General features: G+C 38.3%; 1 protein-coding gene and 1 long non-coding RNA gene across 4 annotated transcripts in view; one reads left to right on the top strand and one right to left on the bottom strand.

Annotated features, from left to right (window-relative positions):
• The window catches only part of GALNT18 (polypeptide N-acetylgalactosaminyltransferase 18), a 239,334-nt gene extending 233,154 nt beyond the window's left edge, over positions 1 to 6,180 (top strand). For all 3 annotated transcript variants that reach the window (XM_068685382.1, XM_068685381.1, XM_068685383.1), the window contains one exon: positions 5,699 to 6,180. In XM_068685382.1, coding sequence (XP_068541483.1) covers positions 5,699 to 5,845 — 147 coding nt within the window. In that variant the 3' untranslated portion in view covers positions 5,846 to 6,180. The remainder of the gene's footprint in view (positions 1 to 5,698) is intronic.
• Positions 1 to 22,797, bottom strand: part of LOC137858021 (uncharacterized) — a 52,617-nt gene that overhangs the window by 4,212 nt on the left and 25,608 nt on the right. The window lies entirely within an intron of this gene.

Genomic DNA, 22,797 nt, shown 5'->3' with positions numbered 1-22,797 from the left:
CTTTAATGTGATGAGCAAAAAAGAAATGGGTATAACCATATAGTCAATTGTTAAAAAGAGATCTCAGTTCATTTTCAGGACTGCTGACAACCTGCAGCATTCATTTAATACCCCTCATTTCTACAGGTAACGAAATCCTGAATAAGTTGCATGCCCAAGAGTATTTCTAGGCTATAGAACCCTGTTTCAGTTTAAAGCAACACCCTCACTTCCCTGTTTTCCCTGACAATTTTTTTTTTTCCTGAAAATTTGAAACCCAACGCAGCAACTTGCAGCTTACAGAACCCATCACACCTACTTTAACATCTGAGCAGCATAGGTCACGTCTGGCAGCTGTGCCAAGTACAAACATTGACTGAATTGACAAAGTCAATTAGTTGCTATGAATCATTTATTCCACTTTAATGATGCCACATATCCACATTCAAATCCTTCCTTTAAAAATATTCAAACCATGACACAGGATCTCTGGCCTTTTCTGCCATGCGTTTTGCTGTTCATACCTCAAAGCACAGCTTTGGCAAACTGACTTCAGAGAAACGGAAAATTACTTGGTCATGACGGTGGAGAATTCTTACTGAAACAATTTAGTAAATACAATGGTAAACTATTAAATACAGCCAGAAATCAGAACAATTTTACACTGATCAGTAAAAACGTCACCTGATTAAATGAGTCTGTTGTGTAGTATGAACAATAAATAAGCATAAGGGGAGCTTTTAGGCCAAATAACTAGGGTGAGCTATCAGTACTTTTTGACAAGGGATATGTTACAGAAATTTCCTAATGCAACCTTTTTTTGTTGTTGGTGGTGTTATAAAGTCAGAGAAGGGTTTCTCTGCTTTTGAAGGAAGTTTAAGGACTGTGACATGGTACATAGCCAATTCTGCAGTAGCAATAGTATGGTGGGGCAGGAGTTCCCAGTTAGATGGTACATGTACACTGTACAGATGTTTCTAGTAAAGAAACTGCATTTAACATAACTAGTATTTGCAAAGCAAGCTGTACTGATGTTCTGTCCCATTCGTAGCCCTCTGGATAGCAAGCCTGTTAGTGAAACTTTATGAAAGCTTTCAACTAAGCTTGGTTCTGCAAGGACCAACACTCCAGAGAGACCTGTCCCACCCTGCTGTTCTGCAGAACAAGTATGGGAAGGGGAAGGTTTGGGAATGCTGCATCCATGACCACACAAGAAACCAAAATAAAGAATAATTACTTTGTACGGGTTGTTATCACTCCAGTTGTAACCAAGAATATAAAAGCATATACTTGCAACATGATGCTCTTTCTAAAAGCATGTTAGTAGTTGCATAGTAGTACACATGAGACTGCCTACCAAACATCCTTGTACTGCACAATGTTAGAGTTTGCAAGTACATCACAAGGCATTGTTAGATGCTGTAGTATTGGCTAAATTCTGCTTCAGTGAAAGACTTAAAAGGAAATCGCTTAGGTATGGCAGACCTGCAGAAAGTACAATAATTCTAAAGGAAATCAGAAGTATTACTGTGTGCCACTGTTCTGTGAGCCTGAGTTACCACATATTCCAATAGCTATTGCCCATAAAAAGATGGATGACTTGAAATAGCATATACAAGTACGCTTATAAACCACTAAATCATTTTTATAAAGTCTAATGGTACCAGGAGTTAAGAGCATTTGTACTTCTCAAATTGTTTCAACCTGCACCACAACACCCATCAAATTTTCAGTCAGACTTAGTAATGCTGTCACACTCAGTATGTTTTTATAAAATAGTTGACCTGAATTTATTTATTCACCTGAAACTTCTACGGCTTTTATGCTGTCCATCATCATCAATGATGCTAATCCTAATTCCGTTCAACTGGGAAGAATTCCTCTGTAATTTGTTTCAGCCTATAGAATCATATGCTATGTATCATTGTAAAATACATTAACCTAGGCTACCAAATTTTTGCCTTTAAATTGGAAAATAGAAGTCTTAACTAGGATGGTAAGAGGGAACCAGACAGGCAGACAATTCACCTTTCATATTCAGTTAGCCTGAAGTGTAGTATTACAATAGACTGTTTCGCTGAGCAGTAAATACAACTGTCAAGTTTTACATGCATTTTACTAAAATAGCCATAAATGAAGAATTAAAGAACACCTTTATCTATATATGGTTCTAGGATTCTAAATGCACATGATGCTGACAGACTGCAGAAACTATTCAGTGATGCTGTAATTTGGAGGCTAAGCCAGAGCTGCAAAATGTAGTATTAGCTTTCAGTGAGTATCGCATGTTACTTGCTTTGAAGTGGAGTTATTCCATTCTTATGCTTTAATGAATTATACAGCTAATTCAGGCCTTGCATCATATAGTGAGTGCACTGTCATCACCCTAGAAATAATAAAATAATACCACTACAACAGACTTGCATTAAGTATATGAAGAAAAAATGAACACAAGAAAATCAAATAATCTAACATGTTTGTATGTGCTATACAAACCCTTCTCCCTGTACTTCAGAGCAATACTTTCATTTATACGCTTACTGAAAGGAACCAAAGCTGTGTAGACTGCACCCTCTCTGTGGGATTAAGCCATGGTTCTTGCACAGACCTCACATCTCTCCTAAGCTGAGCTGTTCCACTTCTAACAGGACTGTAGCTTTTATGTTTCTCTTTCGTAAAAAAAGAAAATAATCATCATCTTCCTAAAAGCACCTCTGCTGTCTCAAACGTTCAGCTCACACATATTAACCACTACTTAACTTTGGTGTCTCTTTTGTGTTCCATACAGAAGCCTTCAATGTACTCAGCAGAGTGATTTTCAGTAGGCACTACAGAGTGCTTTACAGTTTATCAAAAAGAGCTTTCTCTGCCTTTTTTTCTGTTCTAAGTCACTTGTTTCTGTTAAAAAGAAGCTGAATCAGGAAAAGGAAGGGGTGTCCTTGGGAGTGGTTTATACTCTCTTTCTGTAGCTGCCACTAGTACAGTATTTCACATGTATGCGTTCACTGTCATAGCAAGGTGTGCTCTCCGTGATTTAGAACAGAGGAAAAACCTCTGTCTCCACTGTGAGCATACTTCCTAGCTCCTGAAATCCTCAACAGGTGTGGAAGGCATTTGGGCCTGTTCAAGTAACAGAAACCCTTGACCATTGAAACAAGTAGGATTTAGCCAGAAGGACTGAAAGACATTTCAACTCAGCAAGGCATTATTTAAGACTTTGTGCTACAGTTTGCTCTAGGTAGCAGAGCAGTAATTAGGTGACCAAGTCCTACAAACAGTCCTTGGTGAGAAAAGAAATAGGTACCACAGAACAGGATTCACAAAATGCAGCCAGCAAACTAAGCAGATGCCCCAGTCCAGCTGCTGAAGAGACAAATAACTCCACAGGCCAGACCTGAGCATTTACTAATCTCTCGTCATAAGCATAAAATTCTCAGGATGGACACCACAGAGTTCATTTCACAGCATTTGGGCAGACAGGAGAAGCAAGAAGAGGTCTACCAAAGAACACTTGCATTTTAGCTGTCATGCTTTCCATAAAATGGAGAGAATGAATTCTGAGCCTTCACTTAATGCAAATGAGTTAGAAAGGACAGGCAAGGTCTAGAAGTACCACACCTACATTCATATCTCAGATGCAAAAATTGGGCAAAGAAGGGCCTGAACTACACTCTCGCACAGCTGGTTAGTTTTCTGGGCCAACTTTTTTCTCTTGCTTTTTCTGTTCAAGATCTAAACTGAAGATGTCCTTGACACCAACACTGAAAAAAAATGCCTAATTGATACATGTAAATGCTCGAGACAGATACAGAACTAATCAAGTTCAATGACAGAAACACGAGCAACTCCAGCACCAGTTGGAAGCTCAAGAAGTTGATCTGAAAAAGTTTATTTTTGTCAAATAGAAAATATTCATTATGTTGAGTTTTGTATTCATAGGCCCTCATTCAAAGCTCACTGATTTTGTTTAAAAAAAAAAACTCTCACCAACTTCAGTGAGCTTTAGCAGGCCACAGTAACTTGGGGGGGAGGGTAAGTGAACAAATAGCATATAATAAAGCTTTGACTAATTTCCTGTCATAGCTACTTCAAATGAATTTTCTGTGTGTCAGACAGTTACAGTTCTTATAGATAGTTTAGAGTTTATGCTGTCACCATACACCCACATTTAAGTACCATTATTAATATGGATATCAATAATACTTATACAGCAGTGGAAAAATACAGTTCACTCAGCATTTTGTTGGAGAGGTATATTAAAATGCCTAGTGTATGCCTGGCTGTCTAGTAAAGTAATTGGTGAAAATCATATCTAGTAGGCCTACCAAGGAGAATTTATGTGAGCTTCATGTTTTGAATTCTGTGGATTATTCTGGAAATAGTCTCCTATCCAAAGAGATATTTAAACCTTACAGTTTCCAAACCTAATTCTGTGTTTCATTAGCTAGTCAAATCCCAAAATGTTTCTAGATGTCACTTCTCAACAAAAGTACTTACTAAGTATGACTGGGTGACAGGAGGAGAAGAGAGACTCCCCCTTGTCACCTGGCTGAATGAAGCAGAGCCTGTGCTGAATGGGATGAGGTACCCTTGCCTGAAAAACAGCCTTCTCTGAAGAGCAAACTCAGCACTTCTATGAGATTTATGCAAATATCCTTGTGATTATGATAGCAATCTGTCACACTTCTGACTTTCTGTAACACAGACCTGAAACAAACTGGTAAGCTATTGTGGTTTTGGGAGGATTTTTTTTTTTTTTTGATAGCAACTATTACTCCCCATTGTACAAATACGCAATTTAAATATGTGGTTGCTCTTTCTATACTCCAGCTGTACTAATGTGGTTGTGCTGACTTAGACTCCATTCTCTGATGTGCAGATTAAGCCAGTAATTCTCTATTATGGACGTCCAACATCCTCTAGAGACAGACAGCCTTTCAGACTACCGTGTAAATTATTCTATGCTGTGTACCTTGGAAGAAGGTTCCCAGACAATGTGTACAAGTTATCATTCTTACATAGGAGAGAGGATTAAACTCTCAATAAAAAGCCAGAATTAAAAGGAAAAAATGTAATTTAGTCATCTATCTGATTATTTAATTGTTCTTTAGGTCTATAGTTAATTGTGTGATAACCTCAATGACTTAGGATTTGCTGCTACTGACAGTGAAGATACAGAAGGGCCTTCAGCACGGCAGTATTAAGCTGATGGCTGAATGAAGCGTATATATTGAGGATTAACAACATAAGATTACAGAATGTTCATTTCAGAATTCAAGGAATAAATTATTTTTTGCATTTTATCCTATATATGGGACATCCCTGGCCAAGGTATTCATTCTCTTTTGTATTTCTTTTTCCCGTGTTTTAGAGGTGCAGCATAGCCTCTAAGCTAGGTAAGCGAAACAACAAGGAAAGCTTTTGGCCTATGTTAAAGAGCACAGCCAGAAATGCAGCTTGATTCTAGACACCCCACTTGCTGAAATGCTAACCAAGCAATTGAAACTATTCTAAACTGCATTAAGGATTAAACCAGCTTGTGACAGAAGGAACCTTCACTACAAATCCAACCTAGTGCCTATCATGTCTCTAACAGTACTTTTTCACAGTAGTGATGAGCTTCAATAGATGGACACTGGAACGTTCTCTATATTATTATATGGTAGCAATGCTATGCCATCACAATCTAAACATTTCTTTTTTCTCTCCATCTTTAAAGGGAGGTCCAATCCAGAACCGAAAATCCAAGCGTTGCCTGGAATTGCAGGAAAACAATGAAAATGAATTTGGATTTCAACTTGTCCTACAGAAATGCACTGGACAGCGCTGGTCTATAACAAATGTCTTGAAAAGCTTGTCATCATAGCAGACTAAATTTTTTTACCCATTTCTCTTGCTACTGTGTAGCAAATACCGCATTGTTGCCTGCTGTACTGTATTTCCTATCTCCCTCTCCTTCCCAGTTCCTTCTCTCCCCTCCTTTCTGTCCCTTTGATTTTATTTTGTGAGTGTGTGGAAATTGGGTTTGTTGGCTGAAAATAGACATTTTTATTTTACAATTATGTTTTCATGGCATTTATAGAGGTGTTGAATGATAGGTGATGGGTAAGCTATCCTAAAATATTTTACAACTGTAAATAGAAAACAAATGGAGAATATTTATAACTCAAACTTTTATTGAATAAAAAAGTCCAAACACTATTACTGTCTAGCTGTCTCCAGGGAAATCAGCTTAGAAATTAAGTAGTAGTTTCACTGTTCTCATTAACCCAGGCCTGATCTTTCCAAGTGTCTGCCAAGTACCAGTCTTCCCCAGACTTGTTAAAAGCCCTTCCGCAGCCAAAGCACATGGGAGGAAAGGGGGGGCAGTGCTATGCAGTTCTGCATGCATCATGCCCAGCAATCCAGAGGTGATGCCAGTTCCTTGGGTATTAACAATACAAGCTGCACAAGTTCCATTACTTTAGTTCACGGCTTCCCTAGAGAAGCCAAGTAATGGCTTACACACTATCGGCGTGTTCTTTACAAACTGAGTGACAAATCAAACAGCAAATTAAAAGTTAAGCAGCAGGTCTACAGTCCAGCATTGTCTTGCTATGTCCTCCCCACCCCCTTCCCCAGTCAGGAGCATGAAGATATAAAAAAATTATAAACAAGATAGAAAGCACTCACAAAGAGGGAGTTAGTAGTTTTCATTTTCCATAATCTGAAAGGTGAACACAGAAATGTATGCTGGCTCTGCAACCAACTGGAAGTAAGGTCATTCAGTTCTATAGCTTCTGAACTTTGGCACTGACCTGCCTGCACTAGAAATGAGAACAGAGTCAGGGCTATGAAAAATTCCAACTGGGGCGTGTACTTCCATGGAGGTACAGCCATCTTGGAGGTTTATCACACAGGAAAAGAAAGCCAGTTTCAAAATACAGAAAATCACCATAGAGCTGTGCTGTTAATAATGCTCACTTACTCCCCTCTTTATGTTTTCTCAAAATGTAAGGATCAAAAAAACCAATGCGTATCACATACAGCCTGGTACCGGATACTAGTGCTCCTAATTCTGTATGTGCAAATTACAGCTGAGCAGCCAGTGCTTCAGACTCATTTGGCTAGCACTGATGGTAAAAAAGGCTTTGTGGTGGTCTGAAAAAGTTGTATAATGCTGTTCTGCATGGGAGAATGCCTGCTACTCCTGCCACCTCTGACAGACAAGCAGCAACAACGTTACTGCTGGTATCTTGAGATGAAGACCTTAGACACCAGCAGACTGCTTCAGAGAGCTGTGCCACCACCAGTACTGCTCAGGCAGCTTTCCCAGCAGCAGCTGTTGGGCTGATCCACCCCAAGTTCCAGTTCCCTCAGGAACTGGCCACCACACACCCCACAGATGTGGGCTGTGTCTATGCCAAATCCTGCCAAGGCAAGCAGAATAAAGCATGGAGTGCAACCTACTTCCTGGCACTCCTTCCACCACAGGTAAAAAGAAAGCAGCAGTAGGTTAGCTTCTTAAAATCAACTATTATATTTCATCCCTTATCACTCCCTATTTTCACATTTTTAACATTCTCTGGACAAAAGTATTTGCCTTTTTGCTCAATCTAGGTCAACACCAAGATTTCCAAGTAGTTTTCCCCTCTTCTGATAGGAGAACAGACAAGAAATCCTGCCTGTTGGGTTTGGTTCAATGAGTTTGTTTCTAGTTCTTACAACTTTTTTTTTTTTTTTTCCCCCCACTGCACTGTTCCCTGGTTACCACAGACTTAGATAAAATGGCTTCAGCCAAAGGTAGCAGCAAAAAGTAAGAAGTCACTCTGCCTTCACTCCCTACCTTTAAGGAGGTTTGAATACAATGCCATATCACTTCATGTCAGCTAAGATTGGGATGCAGAAAGGAAGAAACAGTCTGATGAGATAAATCAGAACACTAGGATTACTGTCCTCTTTATTTAGAGCTGCTTTACTTGTATGTAAATTCCACCTCTTTTATTATTCTTTTGGACTTTTAAATCTGTTTGTTAGTTTAAGAAAGTCATAACCTCCTTTGGAGCCAGTTGTGTGTCAAATCGTCTGTTGCAGACTGGCTTCACATTCAGGACCAGCTGACAGTATTGTTCTTAATGACTGGTTAATGTCATATGGCATGTTAATTATATGTGTGTAACCTTCAGCTATATGTAGTTATGCTAGCTTCTCAAAGAAAATGCACAGCCAACAACACAGAAGCAGCTACAGCCAATAAAGACCAACTTTACACCTGCACTCTGACCGCCTTCAGAGGTCCCTCAGGCCTGTTTGGCTACAGACTCACACTAAAATCAGAACACTGAAAGAACGTCAGTAACTGGAGTGTCAAGGTGCCACAGCTGGGCAAAACTTCACCCTGTGGAGAAAACAGGAGGTTTCCCACAAGGAGGCATTTTGCTATACATGCGAGCCAATCCTTCTGCATGCTGGAACATGTTAAGCATCCCAATGGGAGAAGGCTCAGTACACAGTATGCGTAACCTCTATAATCATTCCCAAGTTTAGCCACTGACCAACCTGAGTTCTTTTTCACAGGCAAGTAAGTCTCTCCTGTAAGTAGAGTCTTCATCAAGTAAGATGAATGAGGAGGAAACTGCACGATGAGACAGAAAAAACACAGAACTCGTACAGAGTATCATGATATAAACTAAGCCTCCTTTCAGTAAAGACACCAAGGCTTCAGGGCATGGAGATGCAGCCATATGGTCTCAAAACACATTTTCTTCTGCATGCCTCTTCTCTTGGAAGAGAAAAAAAAAAAAAAAAGACAAAAAAAAAAACACAAAAAAACAGTTGAATGAGCATAACTGAAGGACACAACCATCTTTTGCTACATATGGCACTATGTTATGAACTGCCTCATTGTCACTTTCTTTTTAGCTACACAGAAATTACATACATAGCGCAGCGATGCCTCACACTGAAAAGGACAAATAATCACCGTAGTGAGTGAAAAAGAACAACCTAACTTCACTTTTCAGAACGTTTTAAAGCATTATTCAGTCATCAGTTGCCTCAAAGAATAAAAACATTTCCAGATCTGCCTTTGCAATAGTTTATAAGAAAAAAATAGTTTCAAAGATGGAAAGCTAGCACTTAAGGGGGAAAAAAAAAGAATATTCCCCAAATCATTTGGAAAGCAGTGGTGATTTATTTCTCTTCACTTATGTATGGCCAGATACCAAAATACCAGAAAGATCGACTGAGTCAGCCCCCTCTTCCTCCAGCTGCCACAGAACTGCTCCCAATATATTTTGATGACTTTTTCTTTTCAATTACCTGTAACCTATCTACTATCTGCTAAGGATATACTGACAAATAACAGATAAAGAAAATTTCAAGGAACCCTGAGCAATCCTCCTACTGTACTTCTTAAAATATTTATGGACAATATGCATTTATTTTCCTCTATCTCCTCAACTATAATTCATCATTGTTCACAAGGGTATCCCCTACTGTGGTTTCTAAAGGCTAAAGAAATTCCACTGTGTGTCTTCTCACAACAGCTGCACATGGGGCAAGACAACAGCAACACAGAGGAAGGGAGCTGTGGTGCCCACAAGAGCACACGTATGCAGTAGAACACCTGGATGTCTGTGGAGAGAAGATAATAGGGTCTAGCCTGTGTCAGAGACCCCCTAGGTCCCTCTGGAACTAGGCTGTACAGTCTTCAGAAGAGATCCAGGTTCTACAGCTTCATTCATTTATTTGTTTATATACTTTTACAAAGATAGAAGTATTCAAGAGCATGGAGTACAAGACCACACCTGTTCATTCCCGGCTACAACTTGAACAAGAGGACTCAGGAGTCCTCTTGGAGTCTCCTCACCTGCCTGGTCCTTCCTGTGCTTCTCTAGGCTTCTCTTTTGTAGAATATTGTCCTCTTTTGCTATGAGGGAGATAAGTATTTTGGTTTCATCTTTTTGTAACACCTGAAATTTAAACTGAGGCATTTAATCCACCAACATCAGGTCTTAGTTGTACTGCCTTCATCGTCTTTACTAAAAATAAGTTAATCAGTCAACAGCCATCACTGAGTCTTTTATATACATTGACCAAGAGGCAGTTGCAAAAGTGGAAATAAAGTAGCTGTTGCTACTCTACTGAGTAGCACTGGATACTCAGCTGGAGGTACAGAGCAAGGGATTCATTCAGATTTCAAGGTTACACATCCAGAGAATGCACCACATTTTTGCTTAGATCTTTAATTTATATACATACACACACAAACGTATATTTTATCTTATTTTATCTATACCTATATATAGATAAAATGTGTGTATATACACAGGCATACATAAACCCAAACCGACTGTTCACTGACAGAAAGAAGATCACTTTAAAGTGCACTTCATCCAACCACAGTCCTAAAGGCCTGTCAACAAGACACTGAACTGAAAGGCTTCGAACATAGTTTTATCACTGTGCTACCCAGAATACCTTCAGTGCTGCTTCTGTTTTTAACACAGACCAAAAAGCAGAATGTAGTTTCTCACATTTAATCTATTGTTCAAATAACCACCAAATATTTTACACAGACTCAAGTCAGAATAACTTTCTAAAAATGGAATACAAAATAGTTGTGCTAATACAATAGCTCAGGAGGTGATCATTAAGATTTTTGAATAACTGTATTTTCTACTGATTTGCTGGAGTGTTTCTTGAATTCTCTTCCTATGCACCCCACCTTTATCATGAACATACTTAAAAGCATAGAACATGAGGCTTGGCAATGTCATTGACAGCTACATTCTGAAACAGCAAAGCAATGTATTTTTTGTTTAAGTTAGCTTTGCAGTGTCAGTTGGAAGTAACTACTTCACCAGAATTCAGTCTCATTATGCATAGTCTCAGAAGGGGATCTTTGTTGATAGAGCACCTGTAAACTTCTCGTAACCTCACAGAAGTACATTTTTCATCATAGCGTATTACTTCCAATTAAATACATCTATTTGAAGCACATATCTGATAGGACAGAACTTTCCAGTTAAATATATATATTTCCCCTCTTACAATATGAAAACAACATATACCTAGTACTTACAAAAAGACAGATGTAAGTGGATGCTTTGGGCTTTTAAAAGAAAGAGTGATTCTAAGGAAATAGACCCACTGTTTAGAAGGCATTGACTTTGGTCAGATCTGAAGACAGAAATAGGAGATTAAGTCCATCCTTCAAACTCTACTGACATCCTTGGTCAGCTGTATTCATGTTGGAGGTACTGGCTTTCTGTAAGTAGTAGTACACAAAGTTTTTAAAATACTGAAACTTTCTTACCACCACCTCTTCTGACAGCTAAGCCTCGGTGCCCTATAACCTAAGTCCACAGCTATCCAGCAATCTCTTGTTCCCTCATTTATCCATAAAAGGTAAGTCTGATTGTTCATCTAAATTCAAAGGGCTCTTCATGCCTCAGCCTTTTGGGACATAAAAATGCTTGGCTAAAGACAATAACTTGGTTAAGCCTACAGTCGAATAAATCCGGTCCCCAAACCACAAGCACAAAATCAAGCACAATGGCTACAGGTTTGCCACCTCTCAGCCAGGCAGGAGCATGAAAACTCTTGTCAGCACACAGAAACAATACAGTAATCTTCAGCCTGTAATTTTGTCTAATGTAGTTCCCTAAAACTTCCCTAAACTTCTCTCATTGTTACAGTCAAAGTCTCAGTGTCTTATTTTCCTGTATCGTCAATGCTTCCTCCAGAGCTGCCGTGCTAACAATTAACCTCAAGAAGACCTGTTTGTTTTCTTAAACAGATAGATCGCCTGTTTTCATATATGACAGTGATTCTCATACCAGCTGTGAATGTTTTGCAATGTCAAATGACATTGAGAAAATAGTGCTTATTTCAATTCAAAACAAACCACCAAAAATTATATTTTTATCTTCAGTGTTATTAACGGTTCTCTGTGTATCATATTTTTGCTATTTACCATTAATATATCATTTCCTATATTCTTATAGACACTGTTCAGCTGTAGAGTGAAATGTAAGACTTAAACTCTGAATTCTATGGAAATGCTCACAAAGAGGAGATACTAAAAATAGTTCCAAATACGTCTCCTAATCATCTTGAATAACCAGTGACAAACCACAGTTGAAAGCTCCTGCTGCTTCCCCGAGTCTGAAGATCAGTGTGTGCAGTTCTTACTCAAATCCAGAGCCAAATGCTTCCATGAAAATACTGGAATAATGTGCAAACTTGCATGCCAGTGCCTGCTACTAACAGACATCAGTTCTCACCTAGTCTAAGTCAGCATCCACACATTGACTTTGAAGAATAGCATTAATTACATGCTATGAGGAATCAGTCTGGATCCCCAAAACACTCCACAAGTACAACTGATACACAACCTCATCTGTTCATGCCTGTTCATGCACTCATTTAAGTAGCGCTCAGAACTCCCACATGCACTGTAAACCTATGTTATCTTACCACCCACATTGGATGCTGAAAGTGCCTTTCTAAATAGCTGAAAAGTATTAATCAAGCATTGCAAATACAAGATTTCCTATGGGCAGCAACTTGCCAAAAAAGATCTTGTGCTAGAAGTATTTATGCTGAACATACCTAGTCAGATTGAGCAGCCACTTGGAACCAGCTTGTTTTAATTAAGAGATCAAGAAAGAAAGATAATCATCATGCTAGCAAAATGAATCACCTGAATTTTTACTTTCCTCTACATGATACTGTATTCATATGCTTTGCTATAGAGATCACACAGGGAAGGGGAAAAAAAAACATACTACAAAAACAGTATCAGTAAATCATTTCAAATTCCCAGCAGTTATCTTTTCTCATCACTCTTACTTCCCTATTCTAAAAAAGTAAAGTCCAAATTATATCAAATTACTTTGACTTCACATTCTCCCTTTTTCCAATCTGTGTATATTGTGCCTAGGCAAGCAGGCCATCCTACTGTTTTGATCTATTTAGTATTACTGTTTTGTCTATTTAGTATTCAACAAAGCTGATGGAAAGGGTTCCCTGCTCTCATTGCCATAGCTTTTCTCCTTTTCATTAGGGGAGATGTTACCATGGGATAACAAGGGGGTTTGTTTGCAGTCCAGAGCTCACTTCTGCCTTCCAAAACCTTCAAGAAACTGGTTATTTTTCATGATTGTTAATTTGCTAAAAATTTTGCGTATCACTCCCAAATTAGTTTATGTTACCAGCTCTCTCTTTAGTTCTTTGATCTAACAGAAAAGTTTGAGTATCTTACAGCATATGGCAAAAGAGAGACTACGGTGTCAGAGTCAATGTTTTATCATCTTTGTAAGAAGTGGTATTAACATGATGGATGCATCTTTGAAGTGATCTAGTTTTCTCTTCTATGGAGAAACAGAATATAAGACTTGGAAGTCAGAGAACAAACAAGATTATTTTTTCTCTGCTATCACAAATATTCCTTGGAGCTTGAAGCTGAAAGAGCAAAGCACAATGGTAAATATTGATGTTTTAACATTTGCTCTAGGAGAGGGGCAGTTACCCAGTTGGAATGGAGGTGCAAAAAATATGGAAAAGAAGACGAAGAAAAAGTTGATCAGCCAGATTATACTTGCTAAGTCTAGTTTATGTTTTTATGTTTTATTTTTTAATGTTATGTTTTATGTTATGTTTTATCAGGCACGTGGTGATATTCATATAGCTGTTGAACCTCTGCAACTTGTACATTTTCCTTCCTTTCCTCCTACCTCCAGTCAAAGGCTGAACACCTGATGCTACAACTACAATCCATCATAAAGCAGATGCTGTCCCTATCTCTTTTCTCCCGTTGCACCTTACAGGTGTCCAGTGTTCAACCCTGAAATAGCACTGGTATTACCTTTGCTTTTAAAAAATGAGCAGAAATCCCTCTGGAATAATATGCCAGCAGTTGCCTGTGAAACGAAGAGTGGTATTCTTCACAGGTTTATACAGCACCTTCCCCACTTCCCCAGGTGCTCGATTGTTAGAGCAATAATCCCCACAAAAATAGTGTAAAATAAACTCAACAACTGTAAAAGTAAACAAGCAAACCGAAGCAAAAAATAGAGAAAAGCAGTAGTCCAAGTCAAACCTTGAAGCCGAACAAGCAAACACAAGATTGCAGGCAAATAACCATTTCACAACTGGAAGGTTGAATGGACTTGAAGGACTATCCAAAGAGGTAATACAAACATTGCTGCAAAGTATTCTTAAATTACTCTTTAAGCGCACTTGAACAGGCAACAGTTTTTACCTGATTCTCCTCAGGTGCCTGGAGAGGACCTCCCAACACTCCATAAACAGCAGTATCACACTTCCCTGGGAAGTTGGTAACCAGAGATCTGGTTACCAAGACTGATGTGACTAACCTCAGTTAACTGTTACTAAAATACTCACCGTAGGAGTCTTGAGGAATAAACAGAAATAAGGAATTAAAAAAGCATTGCTAAATTGGCAGGAGGATGAAAAAAAGAAAACAAGTTCTAGGAACCCAAATCACTTAAGAAGTAAGGGCAAAGATTTGGGGAGAAAAATAAATTTATTTATAATAATATCACAACTAAGATCACAAATCCAAGTAAACACAAATTAATTTAAAATTACCCAAATCATTCAATTTGAAAATAAAAATCTCAACATATATGTTAACTTTATATGCATATTTACAGCTGCTTTTCTTTACTTACTTAATGAGGTCTTTATTTTCAAGGCAGCCACAGTTTTATTATATAGGCAGATTTAGAATATAGAAAATGAAGTTTTCATAACTAGTTGCATCCATCCTTATACAGTTCTTTAGTTTATTACAGTCCTTCTTTATTTACCCTAAGGTACTTGCTGCCATCTGCTACCCTTTGCTCTTGTGTAGATCATGGGTGTACAATCAGTTAATATCAAGGCTTTTAAAACAATGCATTCACAATTTTCATTCAAAGTACATCCCAAATGTTGTTCTCCCAATTCAGTTGTAAGACAAGTAATAACCTTACCGGCTACTTAGTTCTTTTGGATATTATCAATGACTTATATCTATCTAGTAAGTTTTCTTCAGTTACTGCCAGCAAAATACTCCCAAGTGCAATCCTTAGAAAATTTCCAGTAGAGTTAAGTTGAATGTGCTGTGTTATTTTTTTCCTCACGTTTCCTTCTCTTGATAGGAATGTTTAGACAACTTTGAATCCATGTTTGTTATAAGTTCAGGATTCATTTACAGTGTTCCTCAGGCACTAAACACTTTTTCTCAAATCCATTTAAGATTTCAAATCCGTGGTGGAAAAAAAAAAAAATTTACATGATAAATGTCCAACAGAAAAAAACACTGCACTGTACTGCCAAAACAGACAAAAAGGAAGAAAAAAATACAAAAATGAAAGAGAAAGAAGATGCATAAAATGCATAGCTCAGCTTTCTACATCCTTTATCAAGACCTTAAACATAGCATTTCTTGCTACATTGCAACTGGCAAGAATGATAAGAAGGTGAACTCTACCCTGTAACAGAAGTCCTTGTGCTCTTCTGACTATAAAAATGGGTTGCTGGGAGCTGCCCCTGGAGTAGCAAGTAACCAAAATGATACTAAAACAAATTAAACAAAGCATTTACTGACTGCCCTCAATTTGCTTAGTTACACTCATCAATCATGAAAAGAACAGACTGCATTTATCTGGTGACACTAACGAACAAGCTGTACATACAAGCCTGAGGAAGCAGTACTCCTGCTGTGCTATCATATTTTTTCATCCAATGGGAGCGCCGTTCCCTTATCCTTTAAGGCCAGGAGAGAGAAGGATGGGGGCTTCCAAGTGCAGAATTACACCTCATTTGAAAAAGAGCCTCCATTGCAGCAGCTTGCTTTTTGGCTGTGAAATCTGAAGGCCATTCTGACAGCAATGAGGACAGACGACTAGCACACAGTCCCTGAACTGTCCTGACAAACAAAGCTTATATGCTACATTGGAAGTGAGGGGAGTAACATCCCTTACCAGAGAAAGGCAATGTCTAAGGTATTTGCACAGAACTATAGTGAATGAAACCACAGACCCTCTTATAAAGTCTGAAAAATTAATCTATAAATAATTCTACAGTAATCTGGAAAGAGGCTGTGATGTTACCTACAGGTTTAATGAATATACTATTAACATTATGGTAACTAAAATGGAGATACAAAGCATGCCTAGCTGCGCTGTTCCAGTGTTATCCATCTCCTGCAGCTTAACATCAAAATGCTACAAGGCAAATCCAATGTAGCCAGCCATTTAGACATTTCTCATGTTCCTTACATACTCGGATATTGTCACACACCAAAAAACTCCACACAAGCATCACTTGCCTGACTGCTGAAACCTTGCTTTTGAAGCTCACATAATTTGTAACACACCTTCTATGTTCTGCCTCAGCACAAACACACAGAATTTCAAACTGACACGTCACTGTGAGTACCCCTGGCATGTGAAAACATCTACGTACTTTCAGCCAGGCCTTCTGGGTACAGTACTGAGGGATTTGGAAATATTGTTCTGATCCTATGTCTATCTGTGCACAGTGTGTCTGCACTTACAGGCAGCCCTTGCTGTCCTTTGCACATCACTGACAACAGAACAACCTCCTACCCTTAATCCAGTTGCCAGGTGCTGAATTGTCATTCCAGCCAGAACTAAATCAAGCTAAACCACAAGGGAATCATATGCCAGTAGAAGCAGTTTCCCAGAAAAGACGAAAGCCTTTTCACAACAGCTGCCTATTCTTTGAGGACAGTCTTCCATCTTCCCCTCCTCCTGTACTATAGAATACTGCCAAACATAGAAAGGTATCTCCAAAACATCACTCTTACAAACAACGGGTAAGGCTCACACTTACAAATGAGGAAGCATAACCACATTCATGGCTATAACATCTTATCCAGAACCAGACTGTTTATTTCAGATTTATGTTGTCCTTATTACCAAAGCATTGATGCTTTGGTACATGGGTAATTTAATCACAATGCAACATCATAACTGTTACATCTTCTAGACTTCAATCCCTGACATTTTGATGCCTATTTACTTTACCTATATGTAGTCAGGGCAAGTTATACAGGGCATCTGTCAACTGTGACTGTTTCTTCTTATCCTTATAGTTAAAAAAGGCACAAGTAACATTGAGGAACTAGTTGGAATAAGACCTCTGGCTATCTGGTACACTATTACTACACTAACTACACTGTTACCCATGCACTGCTTGTCATTTTAGCACCACATTCTCTTGTGAAGTACTGCCCTGATTTTGTGTGAAAGAATGAAATGCAAAAGAAATCAGTAGTTTTTCTAGGATTGCCATTATGTATATCTGAAATGGAACTGAACCAAAATTTGACAATTCTTGGCATCCCGAGTCATAAGATTCTCTCCAGCCCCTAGGGAAGGAGGAGATTAACTTAAAACACATTACCAGAATCCACATCATTCTACTGGGCAATGGGAAGTGTCCCAGTTCCCCATTCTAGCTGCCACATGCAGTTGAGTAAGAGATTTTTACCCCTCCCAAAGAGTACAGTAGAAATACTGATAAAGATACTGCAGTAGTTACCATAACAACTGCTTTCAACTGCATTTGTTGTAAGGAATACAATTTATTTTTGTCCACGAAGCAACAATATCTTTATTATTATTGCTAAATGAATGTTTTTCCAAGAGCTGAATTCTTTCAAAGCTACTACCCTTGAGCACATATTTTAGATTTGCAAAAATAAAAGAGGTGTGAAGGTGGGGTTTCTGTAGTTCTGTACAGTAACAGTTCTAATACCTCTGGTCCTGGTACATGGTTCTCCAACATTCAGTTCACATACTTATATAGAAAACAAGAGGTTTACAGAAAACGAAATTTGGTTCTACTGGAGCAGAGATGACATCCATCAGCTTGTTGGTAGAAAATTCTTTGTACTTCACAGGTGGCTAGAGTTCATTTATGTCTTCTATATAAGTTCCAGTGATGAGTGACAGCACACAGTGACACTGACTGCTACTGGGGTCAAAATATTTTCCATCATCTCTTTATCCATCAGACATTAAAAGGCGACAGGGACTGAACTTTGCTTCATGTTTTCATTTAAAACTTTTCAGACATTCAGTTGTTCCAGTGATTCTACCCCAAAAAGAGAATGTTCCTTTTGCACCCAGTTTGGCCTGAAAGAGTCGCTACAGAACAGAAAGGGAGAATCATGTACAGTCATGGCTGTAGACACTCACTCCTCCTACCTAGAGATCAGAGAGAGAAAGAGAGGAGAGATTTGCTGACAAAGGGTCCAAGACACACTGGTAACAAATTTGTCCTCTGAATTGCAACATCTTGCAGAAAAACATGGAATGACAGCTTCATACACCACAACACACAAAATGATTCAGTCTTTAATAGTAGGAGGATTCTCAGATCATCCAGCCATATCTCCTGCCTGACAAAGGCTGCGCCACACACAGGTGCTGAGGGAGCTAAGTGTTAGGTGCACGATGGATACAAAGCACATAAGAGACAAAGTCTGTTTTAAGGTGACTGAAAAACTTCCAGTATGTGGGTATGAGTATGGTGGAGGGAGGGTCTGCACACAGATTTTTGCAAGGTCTTGGAAGAATGTAACGTGTGTGATTTCTGGTCACTGAGAAAATTAGCTAACACAGCATTCTGGATATTTATTATTTTGTTTTAAGTCCCAAAGGCAAGGGCTTTGAAAATGTGCATCTAACGCAGCTTGATTAGAAAAGAAATAATCTAATTATATTGTAGATTCTTTTTATTACTACATTCCAACTGTCTCATTGTAGCACCTTAGAAAAACAGTATTTCCATGTCCCTTAGAAACTGCAAGTACTGTAGCCATTAGCTATATACTGTGGGAATCTAGGCTTTTTTTTTTTTTTTTTTTTTCTTTCCAGCTGTTCATAGGAGTAACTAACATCACAGTTCTGCAAATAACCATTCTGACAACTTGATGATTTAGGGCCAGCCCTGCTGTCCTCACTCAGGCGGGTACTCAGACAGCTTCACAGACAGTGCTGTCATTTTGCATGCAACAAAAGAGATTTTAGGTTTTTAATATATTCTGCAAAGTGGTGATTTAACACAGCCTATAAATTTAAGTATGACTTCCACTGGAAGAGACTCCCCAACAAATTATCCCAACAAATTGTTTCCTGGGATATATTAAATCTTCTCTCTCTCATTAAGCAATTAACAATTCCCGTAAACGGAGAAGCATTCACAAGTGCCTTTGAAGAGACGGTAATAAACTATGTATGAACTATTGTTTCCTACAAAAAACTCTTTTCCCAGTAGCCAATCTAACCGACACTGATGATCCAATAAAAGGTCCCATGCTTTGTCTGAATGCTTTCCAATGTGCAGTGACTTGCCAATAGATGCTACTGCTTTCTACATCACAAGTGCTTCAGAACTGCTCTTCTGTGTACTATAACTACCAAACACCAAAATTACCTACTTCCAAATATTCCTCTGTAGTGACACATTCAGACCAGTTAAGTCAGTACACCCAATTCCAGCTATTTGCTATTAAGCAAATACACAGATAGCTGTTTAGAGTCTTACTAAAGACTAATTGGGCAAGAGCCCAGGACAGATGTGAGGATTCAGTCTCTAATGATATTAAACAATTATAAGATCCTGACCATGCACTATAGCAATTTGGATTAGCACTCATTTACAGTTTTCAAAGTGCTACCTTATAATTGCTGACCATTTTGGTGCAGCTGCAATTCCACAGAAATACTGAAGTTAATTTTGTGTTTTTATAATGAAACATCTACACTTACCATAAAATAAATGATAGAAATGATACCAGTGTCTCCACCCCAGAGTCAAAAGACTGGATATAATAAGTAAGGGAAATAATTAAATAAAAGCTTTTTATCTTTTTGCCAAAATTCAGACTGCAGCTGGGGAAAGTTCTCTGGTCATTTTCTCTGAAAACAGAATTTTGGCCAGGAAAATAAAAGTTCACACTGAGGCATGTTCTCCTTTTAGTTACACTGCTACTAATTTTGTCTCTTTTTTATTGACTCCTAGCATTTTGGATTCTGATCATTTGGACTTTTCTAAAGTGTTTTGGAAACCTGACCTGTCAGTGCTTGTCAACCATTCCATTTAACTTTAGTCATGGTTGGCAGCTGGTCAACGTCTGTATGGCTACTACGTCATCCATATGATGCATGTTAAATGACTGTTAAATAAATCATTTTTCCTTCCCATTCCAATAAAATGTTTGGCTTGGTTTTCTCATCTGATCATCTTGAACCAATGGTACCACAATGCCTGACCTTGCAGTTGCTTTACCATCCAGTGGGCAGATGTAAGACGAATGTGAAGAATGTCACATTTAAAGCAAGCATGGCTTGTATGCCCAGTACACTTCCCATTCTCTCACAAGAAACTTCAGAGCACAACATAGGATACATTAATGAATTCCTAACAATCAATGTTTGGAACGGAAAGCATCCCTGTCATGGAAGATGAAGCACAGGGTGGAACGTTTTCAAGAACTCTCACGTGACTTACAACTCTAATAAGCTAACTGGTAGTGCCCCTCTCATCTGAGGATTTCAAAGCTCATTGCAGATTAAATGCCTTTGAGTACATCATTAGTCTTTCCATTTGGCAAAGAATTTAAATGGCTTCCCCCTGCTCCCATGGTACAGCAAACCACTAGCACCAATAGCCAGGGGAAATTTTTCAGAGGCAGAAATGGCTGTTAAGTGTCCAAGTGTCATTTGTGCATCTGAGTATCTTCACCATTAATACTCATCACTTACTTATAAAAGTGCTCTAAAGTGCTGCCTAAATAATTTATTAGTCTTTATAACATCCCCATGAAATAGGTAACTAATTTATCTCCACTGCACAATGAGTAAAATGAGGCACAGAGAAGTTAAGTACTTTGTTCAGACCATTCAGCAATATATGAACTAATCCAGAGTAAGAACTGAATAGATCATGATTTTTCACATATACATTCAGTGTGCACCATCATAAAGACCCTAGTCTATTTTTTTTTTTTAATATTTCCTACAATATATTGATGCTGAGTTTTGTCTACAAGCAATGAGCAAGGAGTTTTTAGAAAATGTCAGATAATTCATGTGACTATTGAAATAAATGCATGACACACTATGCATACAGAAATATAAATAAAATTATACTTTGCTAAGTTAAGAAACTGAGGAGCTCATCTAAATGTATTTTAATAAAGAAATGTGAAGCCAAATGGAGTGACTTCGTAATTCAATATTAATGGGAATTACAATCAGAAAGGATTAGAACACTAAAATTTGGCAATTCTTACCCTGAGCACCTGTATATAACTGACTGCACAGGCCTGCTGGCTGTGGTATTTCAGCAAGAAATCCAGAACTGGGGAGTTCCAGAACCTTCCAGGGATTACAACAGTGCATTGTTCATTGAATTGTCTCCTCTCAAGGAGCTCTGTCTCAGGTGAAATGCTTCTAATGCACATTATTGTAAAAGCACTTACAATATGCCCACTGATCTACAAATGTATGAGGATTCATGATCCTTGCTCTGGAGAATTTACTGGGTGAAAGACATGAAAACAGAGAGGGAAAGATTGCCGCATGCACAAAGAATGTGCTGGTGCAGGGGCAGGTGTGTTCTTTGCAAGCAGGCAGACACAGGCATACATAGAAGTTATCATTTGGGCAATGAAACAGAAGGACATATCCAGCCAGGATTGTAACGAAGACAGAAATGACATATGAACCTTTGGGAAGATGTTTCGTGTTTGAAAGAAAGCAATGGTGACCAGAGTAGCCTGTCAAGATCTGTATCAAATGGAAATAGTGATTGATCTACTGAATGCAAGCAGGAACAGCAGAGAAAAAACTGACAGCACCAGCCTGACAGTCTAGAAGTATTTGTAATGCATGAACCTTTACTCTGAGAAATCTAGGCTCAAATAGAAAGACACTACCTAGTATTAAACTACCTAGTATTAAACTAACACAAGCAATTCAGGCACCTGTAGGATAAAGAGAAAATGCTCAGCGCAAGCCCTTTGAAGAAAAGGGTTACTTATGTCTGCTGAAATAGGATGACAAGACAGACAGTGAAGTGAAAGAGAAGGTTCTGAGAGAGAGAATGGCTGTCCTGGTATAGGGAACCTATATAATAAACAACACAAAAAAATGTCCATTAAAAAAAAAAACAACTTACTACAGAATATAGTGTAAAATCTAGTTTATACCACTGTCCAAATCTAGTTTATACCACTGTCCAATTCTGAGAGTTAGAATAGAAAACTTCATGCTTCCCAAGTAAATAGAAGTGCTTTTTTTTTTTTTTTTTTTTAACTGTACACCACTGCTGACACACAAAGGTATCTTAAGACTGAAGGCAAAAGAAAGCATAAATCAAAAGCATAACTAGGGTGCCATGGTCCACTCGTCCTTATCTCCCATGTGTGGTTTCTTAATAAATCACAAAAACAAGCACACACAATCTGAAAACCTATTGGTCTCATCTTAAATGCTCAACTTCATTGTACCACAAAGGCAGCTGTTTCTTATCCTGCATACCAAAACCTGTGGTGTATCAGGTAACTAAGGAACACTACATTCTGATATAGAATGTAGCATGGCATAATACAAAGCCTTGAGCACCATCAAATGTCTGCTGAGATAAAAACATTAAACTAATATTTCTTTAAACCATACAGTATCTTTATGACTTGAATAAGAACAAATAACACAAAGTATAATATATCTATCTGGTAGATTTTGTTTTCCTAGTTACTTTAAAATACACCAAGTAAGGTCCATAGGC

This window comes from Anas acuta, chromosome 5, assembly GCF_963932015.1.
Source record: "Anas acuta chromosome 5, bAnaAcu1.1, whole genome shotgun sequence".
NCBI classification, from domain to species: Eukaryota; Metazoa; Chordata; class Aves; order Anseriformes; family Anatidae; genus Anas; species Anas acuta.
The sequence above is the reverse complement of the archived record's forward strand: the minus strand, read 5'-3'. Positions and strand labels throughout refer to the sequence as shown.